At 35.5% G+C, this 18,478-nt stretch overlaps 1 protein-coding gene across 1 annotated transcript in view; it reads right to left on the bottom strand.

Moving 5' to 3' along the window:
- The window catches only part of LOC150079686 (BBSome complex member BBS7-like), a 121,143-nt gene that overhangs the window by 46,806 nt on the left and 55,859 nt on the right, over nucleotides 1–18,478 (bottom strand). The window contains exons 10-12 of the mRNA XM_090383166.1: nucleotides 9,598–9,647; nucleotides 6,762–6,892; nucleotides 2,004–2,088 (exon numbers count right to left, since the gene is read on the bottom strand). Coding sequence (XP_090239292.1) covers nucleotides 2,004–2,088; nucleotides 6,762–6,892; nucleotides 9,598–9,647 — 266 coding nt within the window. The remainder of the gene's footprint in view (nucleotides 1–2,003; nucleotides 2,089–6,761; nucleotides 6,893–9,597; nucleotides 9,648–18,478) is intronic.

Here is an 18,478-nt window from a genome sequence, read left to right on the forward strand (position 1 = left end):
AATTTGTACAATAGTCTTCCATGTGCAACAGTGTCAAAAGCTTTCCTGAAATCCAAATATATGATATCAAAATTATTTTTTGCATCCATTTCCTTTGTAACCACATCAAACGTACAACCAGCATCTTCTTTATAAAAGTTGGTTATACTGGAACAATATTTATGCTACTCAAAGGAAGAACTAGTCAAGTCAAGATTGTTTTTCTGACCTCAATTTGGAATCAAGGACCAGAAAGAGGGCAGTAGGTCAATGGAACTTGATGTCTCTCAGAGTACTCTTTATAGACTAAATAGCAGAGGTGACTGGCCTTATAATATATGCATTAGCTGAAAGTGCTAAGCTCAAACTTGTCAAATGCAGAACTCCATATTTTAACGTTGTGAGTGGCTCGCCCAAAAAAATTAAATTCATGATTCTGTGAAATGAGTAACTGACAGATCTTCAACATGAAATGACTATTGATTGATTTATGGGTTAAAAAAAGACAACATTGTACTTTGTACAACTAATATGCAAGACTTGCAGATACTCCTCAATCGTGTGAGTGAAGAAAGTGAAAGAATGGGCCTCGAGATTAATATCAACAAGACTAAGCTCATGGTTCTTAATGAGGCAATGCCAACACCTCTCCTCATGTTAAACAGAAGGCTGATAGAGAGAGAGTTGACAAAATCAAATATCTAGGCTGTTGGATCAATGACAAAAACGAACCAGATATGGAAATAAAAGCAAGGATTGAAATGGCTAGGCAGTATTTTCTTAAAATGAGACCTGCATTGTACAATGGAAACCTGGATCTCCACCTTAGAATCCAGATGATGAGATGTTATGTTTGGTCAGTTTTGTTGTATGGTGCTGAGACATGGACACTGAAAACTAACACCTCAAAAAACTAGAAGCCATTGAAATGTGGACATACAGAAGAATGGTAAAGATACCATGGACAGCAAGAGTGACCAATGAGAGTGTTCTGTATAGAACTAGAAAAACCCAGGAATTTCTGAAGGACATAAAGAGAAAAAAAGAAAAACAACGTATGCAATTCCATGGCTAATTACTGACAGGAGAATGGAAGGAAGAAGAAAGCCTGGGAGGAGATATACATCATGGCTTGATAACATTAAGAATTGGACAGGACTAAACACTGAGCAGCTGTTCAGAGCTACCAGAGACAGAGACACATTTGCCATGGTGATTGCCGACCGTTAGGAAATGGCACACTGAGAAAAAGTAATACAGCATCATAAAACCAGAACCCCTGTTAAAAAAAAAAAGCCTTCACCTCCCTCCTTCCATGTTCTCTTCATATATAAATTTATAACCGGATTTATGGTACACACTGTTTGTAGCCATTTTTATCAGGTGAGTGGCTGCTGTGAATATGGCTACACTATCCTACTGGAGAAATCTGGTGTGTGTGTGTGATATAAAGATTGACTGTTTTCCACAGCATAAAAAAAAAAGTGCACCATATCCTTTGACTGTAATGAATAATACAATGATTTATACCAGAGAATGCCCATGTTGGTGAAGAAACATTAAATTACAGTCTCTGATGAATATGTTGAAGTACATACCATCTATATGCAAGCCAAAACACCTGCCATCCTTCTACAATAGCTTTCACTTTATTAGAGAGGAAACGCTGCAAATTTTCCATAGGCAGCCAAGAGCCTGACTCAAGTAAATTACCACTCTGATCAATATATCAAGCCTATTAGCAAGTTCTCTACAGTGACTACTGTTCAAAATGCCAAATATGCTATTGCATATGAGATTTAAAATTTGGTAATCGACTAATTTTTACTTACTGTCTCAGTAATTTTGGCAGTATAGCGTACAATGTGAAGTAGTCTTCAATTACGAAAGATATTAAGAGGTGAAAAAATTAAATCTGAAATACGGTTTTATAACTGAAAATTAGGAACCTGTATAATAAGATTAATGCAATTTAAATAGCAGTACAAAGTGAAATAATAATTTGGTATACAAAAAAAATTCACCAGTATATGTGGTTGCCAGAAGCTCATCGTAGCCTGCATTTCCAACTACTCCACCTTGAACAGAAGTTACACTCTCTCCACAGTTCTATAAAATATAAATAAATACATATGCATCACAAAATAATAATATCTATACTTAATATTATTTTCTAAATCTATCATTTATTATCTATGAAGAGATCATATTACCCCCTCCAATGCCTACAGACAGACTAGGGAAACAAAACAAACCGCATTTGTACCTTGTATGCATGAAAGATGTTTTATGTGAAAACATCCTTGGCTTGGAATAGGTTAACAAAATCCAAGCCTAATTATCCATTTGATTGTAGCCATTTGTTGAATAGTAGGATTGCAACAATACAAGTATTTGACGGCAATTTCTTTTTTCCTTTCGCATTTTCCCTCAATTCAACTACAAGATTGGGTACCTCAATCGACACTGTTTTCCAGAGACATTTAGATATGCTGTAATTGCAAGTATACATCTCTTACTTTAGTTATAAATCCATTGTATCTTGTCTTCCAGCTGAAATTATGGAAATTTGTGAATGATCATCAAAATATTTACAATACAAAAGCTTGTTTATTTTGTAATCAGTATATACAAAAATCAAAATACCTAAAAGAAAGTTTTAGGTAAACTTTTTTATGTGAAAGGTTGTTTCACATAAAACCAACTACCACGTGAGGTGATGTCATTTGCATTTTACTTCACCTCAACGAAGTAAATCTGGTCGGTCACGAAAAATGCGACATGGAAGTGACATCTGCAGCTTCCACCAGAGATGAATTATCGTAACTTGTTGCAATAATACTTGTATGATGCAACAATACAAGTATTTGTAATCAAATACTTGTCTGAAATTTAATAGGTGCCACCAAAGATGTTTTCACATCAAAAAATTAAAATTAAATAAATAATGCAGGCCATTGCTCTTGTTATTTGGTTTTTAGGAGCATTAGCAACTAAGGCCATATTGCTCTGGGGATATGCGGTGGTCATTCCCTGACCTTTCCACATCCTTCGGGCACCTCCGTAGCCAGGTGGGCAGGAGCAGCAGTGCGTAGCATACGCTTCTTGATTACCAACTTTTCGATTTAAGGTTTTTTGTTATTTTACTTTTATTAGTATTTCTTGTAGACCGGGGTTCGAGCCAGTGACCACCAAATACGGAGGATGCGGAAAGGTCAGGGAATGACCACCACATATCCCCGGAGCAATATGGCCTTAGTCGCTAATGCTCCAAATAACAAACAAACCGCATCCTCCATATTTGGTGGTCATAGGCTCAAACCCCGGTCTAATCAAGAAGCATGTGCTACGCACTGCTGCTCCTGGCTACGGAGGTGCCATAATAATACAGGGCATGCCACAAGGTAAAGAATCCATAAATTCAATATCTTCATAACACAAGGGGGTTGGTAAATTTCTCAATTTGTGGGCTGCATGAAGAATGATAAATCAAAAAGAGGCTTCAGGGTGGGGACAACAAAGTTATCAGGTAAAAGGGACAGCTATATATATATATATAATAAAAATATTTTAATCCATTATTTAAAATACCAAATATTATTATTAATAAACGATCATTTTAGTAGACTTTCTGCTTCTACTAATTCCTTTGGAAATGAACTCATCAGTAACTCTTATCACGAATCAGGGCCCACTCTGTTTGGCATATTTTGCAGTTTTTAATAGGAGCATTAGCAACTAAGGCCATATTGCTCCAGGGATATGCAGTGGTCATTCCCTGAGCTTTCCGCATCCTGTGTATTTGGTGGTCACGGGCTCGAACCCCAGTCTAATCAAGAAGCGTGTGCTACGTACTGCTGCTCCAGCACACCTGGCTACGGAGGCGCCACAGTTTTTAATGTTTAATTGTTAATATACACTATCTGGTCAAAAGATTAAGACCCCCTACCTAATAGTGGGTTTATCCTCCTCCTCTTGCTGCCAGTACCGCCATACATGGCAAAGCATGGACACTAAGGCCTCTGAACACTGCAGGAGGTATGCTGTACCAAGCTGCCTGGATCGCATCCTGCAGATCTGCAATAAACCATGGTGGAGGATCCAAATGCCGGATCTCTCGATCCATAATCCCAGAGATGTTCCATGGGATTCATATCTGGCAATTTGATGGCCAAGGTAGCACCTGAAAGTCACCTTTGTGTTCGGTGAACTACTCTCAAACAACACTGGCTACAGTGGACACATTATCCTGCCGGAACACACCTGTGCCATCCAGGAAGACAGTTACTATGAGGGGGGGGGCTACTCAGTCACAATGAATAGATTTTTTTATCATTCAGAGATCAATCTAGGGCTATGAGGGCTCCAAGAGATAGACAAGTGAGTGGTGGCAGTGTTTTGGTATTGGGGATTCCCAGGAAAACAATCACAATACCAAAACACTGTCACAACTTGCCTGTTTCTGTTTGCCAGGACATCAGAGTAATTCTTCTATGCAGTTTTCTCACTGTAGCCTCCAACATAGAGAGAAACGAGATTCATAATTTTTTGTTTTTGATGTGAAAACATCCTTGGCGATACTTACTATATTTTCGGATTGAAGCAAAACCAATTGGTAACGAAAATGTCAGACAGAAATGACGTCACTTCTTAAATGATATGAAAACATCTTTGGCGGAACCTACTACATTTTCAGACTGAAGCAAAACCAACTGGTAATGAAAATGTCAGATGGAAATGATGTCACTAATGTTGATTTGGTAGAGTAAGTAGGGGGCTCACGCCCACTACTTACTCTACCTAATCAATGTTAGTGACTGTATTAGCATCATTTAGGAAGTGACGTAATTTGCATAATTTCCGTTTCACATTTTCATCAAAGATGTTTTCACATAAGACATCTTTCGTGCATATAGGGTACACACGCACTTTTTTTTTTGGCTGATGTATAAGCTTGCTTTCTTGCATCATTTGCTAATGCTAAAGGCAACCCTTTTCCAGTTGTCAGTGGTCCACTGATGCCATTCAGATGCAACTTTAGGTACTGTTGGTAATGGGTGGCTGTAAGCATGGATACCTTGACTAGGAACCACTCTGGGGGCCCATACAGGGTTCATTGGATTGTGGTCTTGGAAACATTGCTGTTCATCACCTGGTTAAAATCCTTCGTCATATAGACATGTATGTTATCCTATATAGGGCAGCTTCGGAACATTAGTTCAACTCTGCCATGGTATGCTGTGGTGAAACAGAACTCTGTAAAAGGCCAGAAATGTGTGTAATGTTACATATGTGCAGTGTGTGTTGTTAAGTTGTTTCTAGCTGCTTTGCCACCAGGTAGGTGATTACCTGAAAACTATGCCCAGTGCCGTCTGCACCATGACAAGGTGGGTCACAACTTAGAATGAGCCACAGCGAACTACGGTTATCATATACAGAATGCCAGAAACTAGCTTGGGATCATTCTAAAAAAAAAAAATTAATTTAAAATTAATAAAATATAAACAAATAATAATAATAATAATAACAACAACAACAACAAAATATTTTGCATCCACTGGAACAGAATGAGACCAGTGGATACCAGCAATTCTGTACCCAGAGGGTCCAATCTAGGGCACCACCAAAGTCCATGATCAGCCATTCCACTGTTTTCTGTTTATCAGCTCACACAAGACAGGGCAGCTGATAATCAGCATGACCATCAATGAGGCATGGGTGCCCAGCATTGGCCAGGCAACTGCTGCTCTGTCCACTATCCATCCACTCTTGGAACAATTAACTGCAGCACTCCATGAATAGCCCACAACATTCACAGTTTCCATAATACTACCACCCTTCAACTGATACTGACAATCATCCTCGAAGTCAGTCATATCACGTCCCTTGCTCGTGTTGATCAAATACTTCATATGGACTGTATGCCACAAACCTGCAGTACAAATTTACCAGCTCTCACCACATTTGCCACCAGGCAGGGAGGAATGGCCAATTGCTGAAACATGGTTGGGGGGTAATAATATTTTGGCTGGACAGCATATATAAGTTGCCATGTGGTCAAGCACAAAGATATAGAAGTACAAGCACTCTGAGTGACTGTGGTTTGGGCCTGTATGATTACTAAATATGGTAGTGTTCTTGCATTCTCTCTGTTTTGTAAACTCCTATGACCTTATGAGGTTGTCCCAGAGTATAAAGAGAAAATTTATTTTAAAATTAATGACTTATTGCCTTTAAGAGTTTAAAATAATTATTTTGTGTAAGGTAAAAGTTTTATAAACAATATTTATTGGTATGTTTAATCTCACCTCTTTTATATGAAATTTGTATTTAAAAAAAAAAAAAAAAATGAATAACCTGGTAGACTATAACCATGGTATACATGATAGGTTAGAAGTTAAAGTCAATGATGTCAATGTCAACAATAGGACTGTCACTTTTCAAAGGTTACAGTATTATTATTTGAATGGAAATTAAGAATATTAACTGCACATAAACTGATAATCTGGTGAAGTATAGGGGTATACTAAAATATTAGGTCTACCTAGTAATTAGAAGGAATCTATTTTGCAAACTAACATCCTAACATGACAGTTTCTGGTGGGTGCAATTTATATTTCTTTGTCCCTTCTTTATGAGACATCTAGAATTAAATAACAGCTTCAGTGAATTGTGAAAGAAGCTGATGTGAGTTGAAATTATACATACAAAATAGCTTTGTTTTTAATGGTTTGATCCCTAAAAATATATATGCATTAATTTCATTAATTAATACCACTTACATACTGAAATCGAAATAAAGGTTCATCAGCTTCATCATAACTATAGACTTCAATTAGTCCATCTGCACGTCCTACTATTAAATCTTTGACTCCATCAGCTGTGATATCATAGTTATCCAGACATAAAACACCTGTTAATTAAACTGAACTGAATTAAACTGAATTGTAATCCCAATTAAAAAAATAGATATATGTTCACAACTAATAAAAAATATTATTAATACATAAATATAAATCTTATGTTGCTTAGTTTTTAATTATTTAATACAAAGGTGTTTACCCAAAAGGGGTAAACACCTGATGAAGTCTGATACAGTTACTCCTACTCTAATTTAGTTTGTTAAATTAATTTAATTTTTCTGTTTTTTGAGTGTCTTTTGTGTATTTTGCATTTTTAATATTGTCTTGCTTTGTAATTTTAGTTAGCAGATTTTATGTTACATACTTGAATTTCCATTTGGCCTGTCAACATGAAAATTTACATTTTGCCTTTTCAGTTAGTTTGAGCTGTTTCCTGGCTATCAGGTTAATTGTATTTAATGTTTTCTGTTGAACCTGTCTTGCTTGCTTGCAAAGGGACATATATGGTTCTTTTGCTATTAGCAGGCTATGAAAGAAATGCAAGTGTCTGGGAATTTCCACAGAACTGATGCCTTCTTAAAGTGGCCACTGTGGTTTACTAAACTTTATATTGTGTTATTTTACTTCAGTTGGTCTGTATTTGCCCATTTAAATTTCTATAGATTGTAATTTTCAGGAAATACATATGAAGGAAAGCTGTTCTAAAAAGCTGAAGTAGAAAGGATAAATGAAGAAAAGTTAGTATGATGAGTTTCAAACCAAACTGTGTGTTGACTGACTGATGCAGAACCAACAACTTTAGCAAGAGACCAGAAGACTCAACTACCATTTGGATAAGGGGCAAATTTTCTATTTTTGGTAGATTCAGAATTCAGTTTGGATTTATTAATAACTTGTTGACAACTGCTGCAAGTTTTAAAAAGAAAAAAAAAAAAAAAGAAGTTAGAAACTGAATACAATCCATTTGCAAGATGCTATAATTCTTATCCTGAATAGTCTTAACACATTTTTTGGAAAACATGAAAGGAACAAGTGTTCATGACGGAATGAGGAATAAAGAATTTCAGTCCTACAATAATAATTTCACAGACACAATCTGAGAAAATATTGGGATCAGAGGATTTAATACAACAGACTAACCATGAAAAAAAAAAAAAAAAGAATAGAAATCCATTTACATCCTTGTAATGACAAATGATATGAGGATGAGAGTAGCCATGAGACAGAGGCTCCAGAGGAGAACATTGCCAAGTTTTGATATAAGGTCAGAGGACAACAGAGAAGATCCAAGTGATCAGAATTATCTGATATTGTAGCAGGTAAAAGAACAAGTTATATGAAGTAATTTTAATAGCAAAAGCCTTAGCATTTCATTCAGCTGGGTCTCCACAACTAGAGTATTTAAGCAAGATACAGTTGTGAACATTAGAATTATCAGTAAAGTATGTCACTTTTAGGAAAGTTAGATTGGAAAACGTTCAGTTTCAAAGAGAGAAATCAAAAACAAGTTGAGTGCTTGGTCAAGGTCAAGGCATTTGACAGAAACTGCATTTGTACTGAGATTTTGAGCCAAAAAAGAACAAAAAAATGAGAAGAATGCAGATTAGAAAGTCTCTGACAGGAACATGAGTTGACATAGGCAAAAGTACTACCTGTAAAGCAGAAATAATTATTCAGACAGTAAATAATTAGAGAATCTGAGATGAGCAGTGGTCAACCAATATTTGATATTCTGCCATAAAAGTAAATGGGACTTAGCAGTCTGTAGATGCAAGTGGACATCGCCAGCATCACAACTGAGGCCATGTACATTTCTGAAATGAATTAGGAAGTTTCTGCAAGGTTTAGTTCTTTCCACAGATAAGTTCATTCAATCAGTATAACTATTCATAATGCACTGATGCAGATAACATAAGTGTGGACAGAACATTATATGAATTTATAAAAGTTTTAGATATAATATATATGCACAACACAATATACCCAACTTTTTTCATATAATGTAGCCGCAGCAGTAGTATATATAATGTAATTTCATATAACGTAACTCTACTCTATCACCTGTGACAGCCTAGAGGCATTAAGATTACACATTGGTTTATCCAAATGCTTCCAAATCAGTACCGATGGATTCATTCTGATGAACTATTTAGCAGCCAGTCTGAAAACCATTTTAAATAAAGCTGTACTTTTAAAATCTAAATAATACTGGATCTCACTGTGATGTTATTCTTTGTCTTGAAAAACGTGATTCACACTGCAACAGAAGAGATAATGAAATGTGTCCAGATAACAGTCAATTCCCAGCAAACCATTTTCCTGGACATCTGAACCTGATAGCCACTAACAGATGCTGTAGGACTCCTTTGCAAAAGTGCTCATTAAACAATATGACCTTTTTTGGAATTTGCTGTTCTTTCAAATCAGTCAACCTAGTAAAATACAAAAATTGTACAGGGTACTCAAGATAATGATACTCTGAGGTACATAAAATAACAATGAAACAAGCTGGCTGAACTAGGTTGGCACCAAATCATTTTCAATGATATATGCTATTGTCATCATTTGTGTTACCATAGCAAAGAGAGTCAAGGAAGTTTTGGGCAGCACGTCATATATCCATTATACATATTTCTAGTTTATGTAGCATAAAAGTGTATTTAAGAAATTTTAAGAAACTAAACAGTACTTCAAAAAGTAATGTGCTTATCAATAAAAGATTTTTTTAAACAAAATTCCAATAATTTTGACTTACCCCCATTCTTTTTGTTATTATTTATTTCCCACTGATGATCTGATGTTATTCTAAAACAAAACACCAAATATATTGGAAAAAAATAAATTGTAAGCAGAAATAAATTATCAATATTAAATTCAATTTAAACAGAATTTTATTATAAGCATAACTGAACATCTATTTTGCAAATGGAATGACCAAGCATTTAAAAACTTGAGAACAAAGAAAATGCATAATCCTTACAAGTTTAAATTTCAGAAACAGTGACTTGGTAACTCCTATGATATTCCAAACTCAGAGGCTGTCTTCAATTTTTATTTTACAATGAGCCTGAATAATGCTTATAATGTGGGAGATAAGTTCATTATTTTTTGACATGCAAGGTCTCCCACACTCTCATTATCCTCAATGATTAGTATTAGCTATATAGTGTATGGAAGCCACAAGATTTGGTTGCACTGGCCAAAAAAAAAAAAAAATTTAGGTAAGAAAATACAAATTATGTGCTTCTCTCCTCATGCAAGTAATTATCCAGTTCACCTTTGAATTTCTACAAACTGTCAGCTTCAACTACCTATGAAGGAAACCTGTTCCAATAATTAATAACTTGATGGCTAAAGCTTCCTACAATCTAGTCTAAACTGTAATTTGAATTTATGGTCCCTTGTTCTGAATTAATTATAAAAGTGAAAATTCCACATTCATTCATTTTACTAACCCCTCTCATTGCCTTATAAACCTCAATCAGCTCCCCTATAAGATGCCTGGTTGCCAAGCATACAGTCATCCTTTCGATCTCACCATTTGAGTTTCCCATCTTCGGACCCTTTCAAGAAGCCCAATGTCTTTTTCAGATTAGGTCTCCATACTTGGACACAGTATTCCAAATGTGGTCTTACAATTTTCTTATACAGTGGGATTATGACCTCCCTATCTCTACAAGATAACGTTCAGTAAATCATCGATAGGACACCATGGGCTTTCCTCACTGCCTGTTTAACCTACTCAGAAAATTTCATATCTGCATATGTCGTAACTCCCAGATCACTTTCTTCCTCTACTGCTTTTAATTCAAGACCTCGCATTTTGCTGCATTAAAACATAGTTGCAACTTTTTTCTGACCATTCTTGAAGCCTGTTCAAGTCATCCTGCACAAGTGCTGCTTGGAACTGATTATTAACTACTCTCCCAATCTTTATGTCATCTGCAGATGGACATCACACCTTTTATCCCTTCATCAATGTCATTCATGAAAATCAGAAACAGTGGTCCAAGAACAGATCCTTGGGGGACTGCACTCCTGATGTTGCACCAATCTGAAGAATGTCCCAACTACTCTCCCAATCTTTATGTCATCTGCAAATTGACATCACACCCTTTATCTCTTCATCGATGTCATTTAAGAAAATCAGAAACAAGATGGTCCAAGAACCGATCCTTGGGAGACCATACTCCTGGTGTTACACCAATCTGAAGAATGTCCATTAATCATAATCCTCTGCCTTCTGCTCTGCATCCACCCTGAAATCTATCTTAGAATCTTTCCAGTAATCCCAACACTCCAGCTTATACAGTCACCACTCACAAGAGACTGAGTCAAATGGCTTGCTAAAATCCAAATAAACTAAATGAAATTGTTCCCTACATCTAGGTCATGAGTAACTGTATCAAAATAGATTACCAGGTTAGTTAAATATGATTTCCCCTTAACAAAACCATGTGCATCCTTCATATTGCCATTTCTATCTAAATGTCCCTGGATTGCACTTTTAATCATTGCCTCTAAGATTTTCCCTACCACTGAAGTCACCGCAAAGCACTACAGACTAACTGGTCTGTAGTTACTTACTTCACTCTTAGAAATGCCTTTATGTATTGGTGATGCATTGGCACTTCTCTAAACCAAAGGAATCTCACCTGAGTCCAGTGATGCCCTCATAATTAACCTCAATGTTTCAACACACTCTCTGGCCACCTCCCTCAAAATTACTTGGTATACACCATCAACTCCAGGAGCCTTACCTGCCTTTAGGCACAAAAGTTTTTTTTAATAAACAGTCATCTGTAATTTTGAAATCACTAATTTCATATGGCTTAGCATCACTCACACAGCCTCTCCTTGGCATAAAGGATCTTTCATCAGTAAAGGCCAGTGCAAAGTACCTATTCAATTCATCAGCAACATCAACTGGGTTTTCTAAGACTTTCCCACACTCAGTACACAAATATTCAGTCCGATTCATTTTCTTCTTCTTTGTATTCACATACATGAAAAACTGTTCCCATTCTTTGCTTTCTTAGCCAGCATTTTCTCATACTGAACCTGGGCCTCCTTAACTGTGGTACTATTACAGATCAGCTTGTAGCTGTTGTAAGAATCAGTACTTTCATCACTGTAATTATCCCATTTCTGCTCCATTAGACTGGCCAGCTCTGTATTCATCCATCCCAGCATCCTTGTTGTGCTATATTTTCTTAATGGTATATATGTATACATGGCTTCTGTGTTTATTGCTTGAAGGTATTAAATGATTCTAATATATTTGCCTTCCCTCTGCAACCTGCCCAAATTAATAGATTCTACATAGCACCTTAAACTACCATAGTCTGGTCCACTTTTCTGAAATTAAAACCCATGCTTTTACCTTCTGCAAATCTTTCTTCACTTCCAACTAATCACTGCATGATCACTATCTGCCAATGGTTCCTGTACTTTAAGCCCTGTGATGTCATCTGACTTTTGAGCAGTGATGATGTTAAGAATATTCTTATGCCTAGTATTTTCTATAACGTGCTGGTACAAATAATAATCATCTAGTTTATTTTAAAAATTTGTTCCCCATGGCTAGTATCCCTCTCAATTATTTCAATTAATTATGGGCAGATTGAAATCACCCATAATAAGATATTCTACCTTTGCTTCCAACTAACTCATACCACACAGAGATTCTATGGTGGCAGAAGTAACTTCTGACTCAGCAAAAGCTCTTTTCACACTGAGGCTGCTTTTGATAAGAAGCATGACCCCACATCCCTATGTTTCCCAAATACATTATACATACAATAATGGAACTTTTCATCCCCAATTTCCAGGTGGCACCACATTCCGGTTAGCCCTATTATGTCAGCATTAGTTGTCTTAACCAGGATTTGAATTCACTGATTTTGTTGACAATACTCTTGACTTTAATCTAGACACAGTTAAGACTAAGTATTCTTATACAGTTTACTACCTTGACACACCCCTTTAAGTTATTTAGGCTTCTTTCTCATCCCTCTCATTTGAAATGTTGCTACCGTCAGAAAATCTTGCCTACATTGGCTGTTGCAGCAACAAAAAAAAATTCTTGAGATGATGCAAGCATTACTTTTACCCATGTTATCAAATAAATGTGTCTTTATTACCTTTCTCCTCTTCAACTAGCAGTTTCACTGAACCCTTAGGGTATCCTCAGTGATACTGGCAAAAACCCTTGCACCACCTGTTCATTTGAACAGGTGGTGCAAGGGTTTTTGCAAACAAATTCTTTCAGACAAGTGTGGGCTACACTGATAAAAATCCCTCCCAGTCTTGCAGACTCTCTCAAGTCTAGAGTTAATCCACAAGGCTTTCAATATGTAATCCCAGACACATACACATTCTTACCTACCTTGCAGAATTTTTTTAGCAGGGTCTTATATTTATCTAACAAATGGTCAGGTCATGTTCATTTAACATCATTAGTCCCCACATGAATAATAATGTTCTCTTTACCCCCCCCCCCCCTTAAAATCTGACAATCTGTTGATAACATCATCAACTTGCTCCCAGCAAGCAACACCATGGTTCTGGCCCACCTGTCTTTATTACAAAAAATGTTACTCATTTCTCTAACAATAGAAACTCCCCATAAAACTAAATCTCCTTCAACCAGAACAGCATGCATTTGACTGGCTGTTCTGGGACAAAAATGAGGGCGAGCATAATTTGATGGGTTAGTATTAGTATTAGTAATGGCTGCATGGTGCAAGAAAGCCTATGGCTTATGCTGCACCGGCCAAAAAAAAAAAAAAAAAAAAAACCGAATAAAACAATAATAAAAAATAATAATAATAAATAAAATAAAAAAAGATGAGATACTTGAGTCCCTGACAAGCTCCCAGTTAGATTTGTTTCTAGGGCAAGCACCCATTTCTTCAGTGACTCAAATTATAGTAATGCACCATTTTAATTTGAGATTGGTACACACCTTATATCATATACAAAGAAAATAATCATCAGTTGAGCTTGGTTTGTCTACTAGCCTGACCGTGAATAAATGCCACAGGCTATAGAAGTGACAAACTCATGATACACACCAGAAATGGCCTGCAGGCATTTCCATATGTGTCATGAAGTCCTTAGACTTGTATTGGACTTATTGAAAGTGGATCTTGTAACAACCATTATTTAGGAAAAATTAGAACTTAAGAAAAATTTAAATTTACAATATATTACAGAATTTAAATTATTATCATCATTATTAGCCATAAGGTGCAAGGAAGCTTGAGGCTTTTGGTGCACCAGGAAAAAAAAAAAAAAAAAAAAAAAAAATTCTGAGTTAACCCGAGAGAGAGAGAGAGAGAGAGAGAGAGAGAGAGAGAGAGAGAGAGAGAGAGAGAGAGAGAGAGAGAGAGAGAGAGAGAGAGAGAGAAGGGAATCACCAAGAAAGAGAAGAATGATGATATCTAGCTCAGGACCCTGGGTGTGCCAAGCCCATACTCACCAGATGTGAGCCCCTGGGGTATTACAGAGTATTACAGAAATTAAACTGTTAACAAAACTTTATCCACTACAGAAGTTAAAATTAAGCTACCAAAGTTACCAGAAAGAATTTAACTTAGGAGAAATACTTTAGAAAAGTTAAGGATTACTGCAATAAAATATACAAAATTACAGAAATAAGATTTAAAAATTACAAAAATTAAATTTAAACAAGAAATTTGTCTGCCAGACATTTGATGTTAATCTCCTTCGGTTAAGCTGCTAGAGCCAAATTAAAACATGTCTTGCTCTCTTCTACTGCCTACGACAGGAAAAAAAAGATACCACATCCCTCTCTGAAGCTGTTGTAGCATTCATATATTTTGCCTCGATTATTTTTTTTATCTCAATGCTTCAAAAATTAAATCTAGAATCTCTGAGGCTGATTTCTTTAGCTTATCACCAAAATTTCAAGGATACTTGTTCAAAAAGCAACATTAAAAAAAAAATAATAATAAAAAATTACCATTAATAACAGATAAAAATAAATCTTTGCACATATCAATGCCACCTTATTGTACAAAATTCTAGACATTTTTTAGTTAGAAATAAATTAAAAAGTTTTCTTTATTTGATGTTCAGATATTTTTAAGAAATTCAGTCTTGGAATTTTTTTATCCTACCTGTAAAAAATTTGATCATTTTAAAATCAAACTAGAATAATAAACTATTGAAATTTTGTTGATTATTTGTTGAAAATTTGTTGATTTGTTGAGTTATTCATTTTTGGGCATGAAACATTTGAAAATGCAAATATCAGTCAAGGCTCACCAAATCACATGAAGCTTACAAACAAGAACCTCAAGTTATATACAAAATTATCAGTAAGACAAACGGGTGCCAAGTTTCGATTTTATTTTTTTTTTTTCATAATAATCCATAATAAATTACATAATAAAGTTGTTTTTTTTCTTAATTATGCATATGCTTTTTCAAAAAATAGGGTGTTTCAATTAAAAGCCTACTGGGGTTTATCTCATATATTTTTAGGCTATCTGTTGCCCGCACCTATTTTCTGTCATATTTGAGGTGAAATTTTTTAATTTGATGTTTGAATTGGACTAAGCATTATAATTTCTAAATTTAAATTTTTCCTAAAGAAATTAATTTTCTCAATAGAGAAAGTTGTTCTCCATCCTCAGTGTACCTCTGAAACAAATGTAAACCTAGCTATTTAAAGGGGAAAATAGCAATAGTAGTTCTTAGCATGAGGAGATGCAACACAACTACCCTTGCATAATCAAGCTGTTCTACAGCTAAACGTGTAAATATTTAACTAAGGAACAAAGAGTGAACACCACATACAACTATTGTTTGTTTGTTTTGTTTTCAAATAAAATTATTTTGTGTTCATTTCAGAGGTACACCAGTGACATTTTTAAACTAAATGAAGTATGGGGAACAACTTTTCCTTTGAGAAAAAAGCAGTTGATCAGGAAAAATTTTAATTTAAGAATTGTAAAATCTATATGGTAAGACGGAGTAAAATTTTAACATCAAAATTTAAAATTTCAGCTCAAATATGACAAAAGTGTCCAGACAATAAATAGCCTAAATCTAAAAATAAGTGAGACATATCCCAGTGCTTTTTAATTGAAACATCCTATACATTAGACACAAGTAGGCACCTAAAGAGGTAGAGATTCTCCCCACTTGCTCACTGGGAATTACTATTACAGCCCCAGCTTGTGCATTATCATTGTGAAGTGCAGACATTTTTGAATTAACACTTTCCTAACTAGCAATTTAGACAATGTGGACCAGATGGATTCCCACTGTGCTCTCTAGACCAGATGCCAAATTTCCTCTTATAAAGCAAAATGAAAAATAAAGCATATACCATAAACCTAGCAAGAATTAAAGAACTCAAACATCACACTGTTGAAAAATGCCACACTACTTCTCTACACGTGTGCCTTTGCATGTTGTTATTTGGTAGCTGCACATTATAGATGTGGATATTAGTACAGTGCAAACTTGATGTAATGTGGGTGTCAGACGACAACTTCAATACCTGCATTACAGATGAGCTGGGCAGTGATCCAACAGTAACAGAGCCTTTTATTCAAGTTTTTTGGAAAGCAGGTGGCATCTCACCAAAGGTACAAACTCACTATCAAACCATGAAGCAAAAATATCATCCATCCAAGCGTTGGAGCTATTTTTATAAATCACAGGTAGAGATTTCAGTTGATGTGCTAAAAACACTGAGGACTTGACTTTTACCAATGCATAATGGCACAATGTGATTTCCAGCCTTGTTTGTGCACAGTAACACAGTAATTCTCTCTCTCGCTTAGTTTTCATGCCTGCATTTTGGGTGACTTTTTAATATCCAATGACTTGCTGGGGAGAAGTTCATAGTACAGCTGTTTATCTATGAATTCACCATCTTGACTCACATTATGCAGAAATTCTTCTGCTGCTGTAATGTTACTAAACACAGATTTGCATACAAGACTAAACTGGGATACCCTATGATGAACCTTCCATCTCCAAAAGCACCCTTCAGAAGCTTTAGATGTGTCATCATCTCAACCAAGTAGTTTATGAAATTTAAGTGCCTGTACTTTCAAAAATATCTCATTTATCGGTACTTCACTACAGTTTTGTAGAAACCACTTGTATAAGCATTGGTCCACATCACTGTTTTCCAAAGACTACTTTTCTATCTTTGGAGGCCTACTTCATCTTTTACAGAGTCTACAAATGAACATAATTTTTTTTGATAATCTTTAACTTTTCTTCAACTGTATTTTTTCTTTTGGTGGCTATTATTTTAGTCCTACTGATTTACTAATTTTGCTGTGTGTTTATTTCTGATGCCCTAGAATTTACCATGCTTTGAGAAAACTAAATCAAATCCAAACTGTCCAGCCTATCATAGTGTTGAAGTCACATGATTTCTCCATAAATCACTTCTCAGTTCACGTATATTTTTGTCTAGTTTAGCTCTTAGCAGTTTTTGCTATCCTAAGTGTAACTTCTAGTGAAAGAAAGAATGTCACATTCTATTTTTTTACAAAATACTTACTTTGTAACTAATGTAATGCACTTGAAAAATGGTAGCAGTATTCCCCTCCAGGGATACTGTTTGTAATTAGTGTTCTTGATATATTCTTTTACTGTATCTCTAGCTGAGGGGAGGAACTGGGTATCTAGAGTAATTAATCTCTAATGATTCCTGTTGTTTATAAAAATTACTCTGCAACTGAATACATTGAAGCCAATATACAGATAATTTCCCCTCTTGAAAATACAGTAGATATGAGTACATGCAATATTCACTTTTTCCAGTTTGAAATTGCTAGTTCTTTGAACATACTACTTTTTTCATAATTTGTTTTGGGGAACATGATCATAACCATGGTATGTCTGAAACCACAATATGAAGAGGAGCGTTATATCGAAGTTGCACTGTACTAGTATCAGCAAGTTTATATAGCATAAAAAAAAAAAAAAAAAAAAAAAAAAAAATGTACACAATTCATTTCATGTACCCATTTTTTTAAAAATCATATTACCCACTTCCACAATAACACGTGATATGATAACTGAGATGACAGCTTGAATCTGGCAAGTTATTCAATGGAGGATACTCCCACCCACATGTGGTAAGGCAATCTCCTATATTTACAGCTGGTCTCTCCCACATAAGATGATAAAGGTGGAAGTTTATTCTAACATTAACTCTCTGGTTGAATGCAAATTTTCACAGGCAACCATCCTTTCCAATTCAAATTTATGTTTCATTGAGTGTATCATCTGAGAAAAAGCAAGACTGCCATCAGCAGTTAGTTTATTCAACCAAATTAGAGCTTAAAATACTTCAATCAGGTCTTCTTGCAGCTGCCTGGTTTCCAGATGCAATTTACAGTACTAGTCTTTCTTGCTAAGTGCAACTATTTCAACAGATCTACATCTTTCTGAAAATGAGGCTCCCAAACCTGTATGCATATGCATACTCGAAGTGCAGCCTAGCCACTGCCTTTATACAACAGGATAATCACCTCTTTGTCCCTCCTGGCAAAACTACATGATTGACAGAACCCTATGAGCTACTCTAGCAGGCTATCTATACTGCTCGGAGAACTTCACGTCAGACTGTATAATTA

The sequence above is a fragment of the Mastigoproctus giganteus genome, chromosome 10 (assembly GCF_048544385.1).
Source record: "Mastigoproctus giganteus isolate SK-2022 chromosome 10, ASM4854438v1, whole genome shotgun sequence".
NCBI classification, from domain to species: domain Eukaryota; kingdom Metazoa; phylum Arthropoda; class Arachnida; order Uropygi; family Thelyphonidae; genus Mastigoproctus; species Mastigoproctus giganteus.